Source organism: Triticum urartu, chromosome 1A (assembly GCF_056163025.1).
Source record: "Triticum urartu cultivar PI428250 chromosome 1A, HENAU_Tu73, whole genome shotgun sequence".
Taxonomy (NCBI): Eukaryota; Viridiplantae; Streptophyta; class Magnoliopsida; order Poales; family Poaceae; genus Triticum; species Triticum urartu.
In genome coordinates, this window is record NC_141873.1 from 503,031,625 (window position 1) to 503,037,810 (window position 6,186).

The 6,186-nt window shown below is 46.2% G+C and overlaps 1 protein-coding gene and 1 long non-coding RNA gene across 3 annotated transcripts; both read right to left on the reverse strand.

Moving 5' to 3' along the window:
* Positions 1-728: 728 nt before the first annotated feature.
* On the reverse strand, positions 729-2,710 carry LOC147991974 (uncharacterized). Of its 2 annotated transcripts, XR_015607514.1 has the most exons (5): positions 2,624-2,710; positions 2,428-2,478; positions 1,804-1,935; positions 1,562-1,713; positions 730-1,480 (listed from the first exon to the last, which is right to left on the reverse strand). It is a non-coding gene; the product is annotated as an uncharacterized LOC147991974 (long non-coding RNA). The 2 variants fall into 2 exon arrangements; XR_015607513.1 differs by having other exon boundaries at positions 729-1,713.
* A 441-nt stretch (positions 2,711-3,151) lies between these two features.
* LOC125522882 (uncharacterized) lies at positions 3,152-6,186 on the reverse strand. Its single transcript, XM_048687930.2, has 2 exons — positions 5,918-6,186; positions 3,152-3,997 (listed from the first exon to the last, which is right to left on the reverse strand). Exons 1-2 carry the CDS (start codon positions 6,143-6,145, stop codon positions 3,539-3,541), a joined length of 687 nt encoding a protein of 228 aa, XP_048543887.2. The 5' UTR covers positions 6,146-6,186; the 3' UTR covers positions 3,152-3,538.

The window sequence follows — 6,186 nt, forward strand, 5'->3', positions numbered from 1 at the left end:
GAAGTGGACACACAGAAAAGAGTTCCTGAGACAGATTCGCAAACCAGATAGATGAATGGATCCTCGATCGATCGCTTCCCGGGCTCGCACGGAGGCAGAGGAGACGGGCCGGATTCGAATACCCTGCGAGCACAGCAAGGCAACGGTGACGGTGACGGCGAGGGCGAGTGCGAGTGAAATCAAATCAGAGGCGATTCGAAAGGAATCGAGACGAGGGCAAGAAGGGGGAAGGAAACAGTCGCTCAAACGCGAGGAGGCGCGGCCCGTCACCAACGAGAAAGGTCGGACGAGAGACGGGGCCGGAGCGCGGGGAGGAGAGGGTGCACCTGGGCGCCTTTTATAGCCGCCGCGGAGGCGGTGGGGGAGGCCTGGCGCCAACCGGACACGGCCTCGCCGCGCTGGGCGCTGGAAATCAAAAGGGAGTTGAGCTGGTGGGGTCGGGCTGGATCCGGGCCGGGCCGGGTCTGGTTCGGGCGGGCGGGCGGACGGTAGGTCGGCAGCGGCAAAGCCACGCGACGCGCGTCCGTCTCGGGTTGGGGGTTTGGGCTTTGGGGCGTGGGACGCACCGACGGAGCCGGGAAATTTCTAGGCTGCTCGGGAGTCGCGGCAGGCCATGTGATGTGATGCGATGCCGTGTGTGTGGCTGCCGTTGGTCGCTGAGCGCGTCCGCGAGAGACCGCGAGCCACGACGAACGCGTGGATGAGGAACGTGGAACAGGCGGTGCGGTGGCCGGTGGGGGATTGCTGCCCCGGTCCTAGACGTGGTCCGCGGAATCAGCTGCCGCGTTTACGCGTTCAGTGTGCTCGCAAGTTATTTTATTTTAATTTTTCATTCAGGGTCAAGATCGCGTGATCGTCGCTCTTGGTTCGAGATAGCTTAGCGGCCAAGATTGTATTTCAGCTTTCGTCTAGCTGCCACGAACAAAGAGGTACGGTATAAAATACGGTTTTCATCGTTTTATCATCACCTGCAACAATGCAAATATAAGTTTTTGCAGGTGCACGTCTCAAACTCCTTATCTTCAGACTTCACTTCACATGCACAAGCGTGACCCTTTTATATTTGTTTGCTTTGCACCCACTCATACCAACTTCTATTTCCATTTTTTCTTTGTTGAGGGTATAACCTGTGCTACTACAATGACACGCAAAGGTTAACTGGTTTTAATATTTCTGGGATAAGCAGCAGGAACCCTTGACTGAGCTGGCTGAAAGATGTCAAATGATGACAATGCTAGTGATCTCCTCATCTCCTGGATGCCATAGGAGAATCAGACAGCAGGGGCTCATAAACTGAGCTCTTATTCTTGACCGTCGCCGGTCGTCGGTCGACATGTAGCTGGTCGAATTATCGTTCTCTGATCTCAGTTGAGATTCCAGATTTACCAGGGTGTACATAGGCCCGCGTGATTGCTCGGCCTTCTGAAGAATGATAATATTTCAGAGCTATTACAGGACCCATGCCAACTCCACTGATTAGCTGAAACATTGATATCATGCCGTCGTGAGAAACGTATTTGGAATGATAAACCAAGCAAAACAACATGATAGCAATACTTACCAGCGTCGTTATCCAGTATGACGGCTGTCTACAAAGGCTGTACATGATAGTGCACATCCCAGCAGTTGGTAGCATTGATACAGAAATTTCTGATGTACTAGAAAGCAGCAAAGGTTCCCCATATTGCCAGAAACTGCAGAAAAGTGAAAGGACTGCAAAATGGAAAGATGCGTTAGAACAAATATAATCTACAATGCATAAGCTGTTATAAGCATTATAATTCAAGTTCTTTTCTTTCTCACTTCATCTCTAATGTCACAACAGACAGACGCCTGCAACCAAATACTTCCTGAGAGAGCAACCATTGACAACACCTCCATCTCACTTTTTTCATTGGCATAAGCATTAATGGTGATTAAGAAAACAAAGATTGCCTGAAACCAACCAAGAAAAGAAGAAGCTCTCATCAGCCACGTCAAAAATTTGTGCACTATTACAAATTGGTGGGTTCAGACTTCCCTTGCCCCCTCACCACAACCCACACCAAACCCATCCGCGTAACAGCAGCAAAAACCAAGGAATTATGAAAAATTGTAGTTTGTGAATTAACTTCAATCCACCGCAAGAATGCCCGCTATTACTAGCTTTCAGAGCACCATCCATTAGTCGCTAATAATGTGTAGATAACAGAGGACCATTCACTGAAAATACAATGTACCCACATTTCGTACGAGTGAAGGAACATGAGTAAATAACAAGTAAATAATGTATTTCATAGATTTTTTTTTCAATACAAGTTGACAGTAATCACTTACTAAGTTTAAGAACTCATAATTCTAGTGAAATGCATGAAAATTATTTCATATTTTTTGCAACTGTCATTTGCAGACTAGAAGCATCACATGGTGCGCCAAAAATGTACTCACATCATATAATGATCGACCAAACCAACCAGGAAAAGTACTTGGATTAAAAGCCTGCAAAATATGCACATATTAGTGAAGGTAACACAAACTTGATTCCAAAAAATTACAGATAATTTATTGCATATACCAAGTTACTAACAGAACATATAGAACATATGGATGCTGTCAACAACAAATGAAAGGAGATATAATCTACCTTCCAGACTGGCAGTAAAGTGAAATTTCTGGGTTCTGTGCCACTGTCTTTTTCAGATAAATCCTTGTCCAGAGCAGTAGTTAGAACATGAATGCTTGCGTAGAAGACATTATAAGCCACCAAACTAACTGAATTGAATAAACTGGTTCGGCAATACCTGAAACAAAAGAAAAACTGCATGTATGCAATATGAGAATGCTGGCAAGAGCAACTAGTATCCAGTATGCTTGAATGAAATATGAGAAAGATATTACATATAAGATCTGAAGGTGAATTATGGACCTGTGATTTTGTTTGTGACGTAAGAGTATCTGAATAAAGCAAATTAACGAGAGTACAATAAAGCAAATTAACAATGACTTGTAGAACGAATACTGCGAAAGGAAGGCAGTACGGTTGTGTGAGTATCGTCCATGGACAAGAATAAGCCTTTTCAAGAACCTGAACTCTGCCAAGAAGGAAAAGCAGAAATCAAAAACCATCAGAATTTCAGTGCATTTCAGTGTTTCAACCATTATGTGATCAAATTATGAGACCAACAGTTGAGCAATTTCATAAAACACAAAAAATTATCTAGGTAACATAAAATTAAAATGTTTCCTCAAGAAAAAACATATAATTAAACTCATGCCCGCAACTTCAGTTGTATTTTGAACATTTCAGGGAAAAAGTTACACTGTTGTTCACATCAACACAGCTTGGGATATACTTTTGGCTTGCTAAATCTTCTATGAGCTCCATTTACATGAGAAACATCTCAAGGCATTAGAACGATGGCCCAGTGATATTTTAAGGAGAAAGCATACAAAACTCAGCAAGTGGTTAGTATTGCATAATTTACTACCACGGTTAGTATTGCATAAGATTTGATGAGACTTGGAGCAACAATGAGCTGGAAGCCTGAAATGATAGGCATCAGTGCAGCGGCTTGAAGACTTGGGAGTAGGGCGACACGACAGCCTCCTGCACCATCTTCCTTGGGTCGCCTGGATCGGGCCCCCACCTCACCTCGCTCATGTTGGGCGTCTCGACGAACATCATGGTGAACTCGCCCACCTTCTCCACTCGTCCTCGCTTGCCGGCGCGCAAGAACAGGTTGTTGCCCCTATGGTACGAGAAGATGCCACTCGTGAGCCGCACGATGTCCCCAGGCTCGAAGGCATCGCACTCGGTGCCCCACAGAAGGAAATGCACCGCCGCCGTCTCGTCAGCCACTAGTGACGGGCATGTCTCCTCCCTGCCGTGTGCGTTTGCGTGGGCCGGGCGGGGCACCTTGTCGACCACGATGAACGTCGTGTTCACTGTGTTGGTCGCTGCCGGGACGAGGTCCTTGAGCTTCACCTCCATCCTCCCGCCACCTATGGTTACTTCGGCCTGCAACAGATTTGTTGATAACCAAAGTAAGTGCGCATGAACTAGCTACACTTGCATCACAAAAGTACGACCTCGCTGCATCTAGTCCATGCTCAGTGTTCATGACGAAGCAGCGTTCAGCCTGTACCGGGCAATTGAACGAACACCTTGTGGTCGTCCGAGGAAAATCTCTAGACCAGCGTCCAGGCAATAGAACCAAATGCATGAGAAAGAGGAGAAGACGAAAAGTGCGGCGATCTTGCCCCTTTTGCGCTATCGTGATGACATGGGCTTGCCTTTATACCGCCGCCTGAGTTAACCCTCGCTCTTCGCCATTTCTCCCCACCGGGGCCTCTGCTCCGGCATATGTTTGGCTTGGTGCGATCCAATCATGTTGATTGCAGCAGGATCGGTACTCATTTTGTCCGACCTTGTTGGGTCCGTCAGACGAACCACATCACCTTTACACCCCATACTCTAGCCCGAGACACGACTCCTCCCCCTGCTCCATCCCTACGCAATTTCATCCACCAATACCAACTCACCTACTTAGTTTTGTAGATCAAGTGCACAGACTAAAGGTAGCTCAGTCAACTTCTACAACAGCCGCTGGACTTGGAAAGAAAAAACGGGAACTTGAAAATCATGCTTCCAAAATTGTAAAACCAATTTTAATGATCTACCATACCCAATAGAACTATCTTGCAGCAGGCAATTAAAGCACCTTACCCAGACAATCAAATTCTATTTATTTTTTCTTTTCCTGGTAGAACAATTCTAACCAGGGTAATTTTGTGTTAATAATAGAAGTACAAATGTGTTGTAAATTTCTCATCGAATTTGAACAGATGAATCAATGTCATTGAAAGGAGTAGGACATGTCTGTAACTCTATAAAAAGACAACATGATGCACTGCCTAATAAATGCACCTCAAAGATTGCTAGAAACCCTGTTTGAAAATTACAGAACAGATGAATACAGTGAGTGAGAGGATAGGTATTAGCAGAACATGATTAATTAATTATCAGAAGATAATATTCCTTAGACATGGCAGAACAGTTTAGCAATAATTAGAATGGTGCAGCCGACATTCTGTTCTCAGCTAGATGCCAAATTCAGTCAGCCTAATACAAAGGTGGAAGCTCCTTCTAGTTCCTGTAGTATGCAACAGAAAGAAACATTGCATTCTTGGTGGGTGCTAGTGTGTAATGTTGGTGCTAATGTTCTCATGGGGATATAGACTTGAATATTTAATTAAACCAAGCATCAAAACATAAAGGTAAAAGCCTAAACGGTATTCTCCGGTGAAACATGTGAAATGAAGCAGCACCTTTGAGTGCAACTCTAGCCTACAAAAAACTCAGTAACACATAATCTGAAATTCTCTCTGAAAGAACTATATATAATCTGAACAATCACACAGCAGCAAATAATGACAGACTGCAACCACTTATTATTTCTGTATGTGTAACACTAAGCTCCACAATATGGCTGACCAAATATGTTCGATATGCGATACTGAATCAAGTGCCGTTCTGGCTTTAGTTGCAAGCAGCTTCAACCCTGCACCTTCTATGCAATCCATGCCTCGGTTTCTAATCAAAAGCTAATGAAGAACTGTCAGCGGCAGACCTAGGATACCCTATCCCACATCTGTTTACTATATAATCCGTGTGATGTTCTTCAGAACCAGATACTAACTGCAACAGTATTAAACAGTTGGTGTTAAATCCAGTGAGGAGATAGGTCACCCCACCCCAGTGGCAAAAGCAGCATCTCTGGGCTCTGGCCAAAGACTGCAAGGAAGGCTCCGGACAACAGGGGCCGGGGCGGAGGAGGGGAGAGGCGGAGGGAGGTGCCGGTGCCGGGGCGGAGGAAGGGGCCAGCCAGGCTGAGGGCTCCATCACCAGAGAAGAAGGTAGAGGAGATGCAGATCTTACCGGAGAGAAGGCGGCAGCCGGCAGTCGTCGTCTCCGCTCGTCGCCCGCGCCGCCGCCTTCGCTTCCCTGTTTCCTCCCTCGGTAGCGCCTCGCGTGGACCCTGGAGCTTGCCTGCGATTCACATCTGCGGGCTAGGCCTGGCCTGTGATCGCGTCGCCCGCAGCGCATTGCTCTCTCACAGCCTCGCAATAATAGGCCGGCCCATGAGCGCAGTTTTTTTTCACACATGGTTTTTTCCTAGGTCGATTTTTGTTACCTATGTCGGTTTT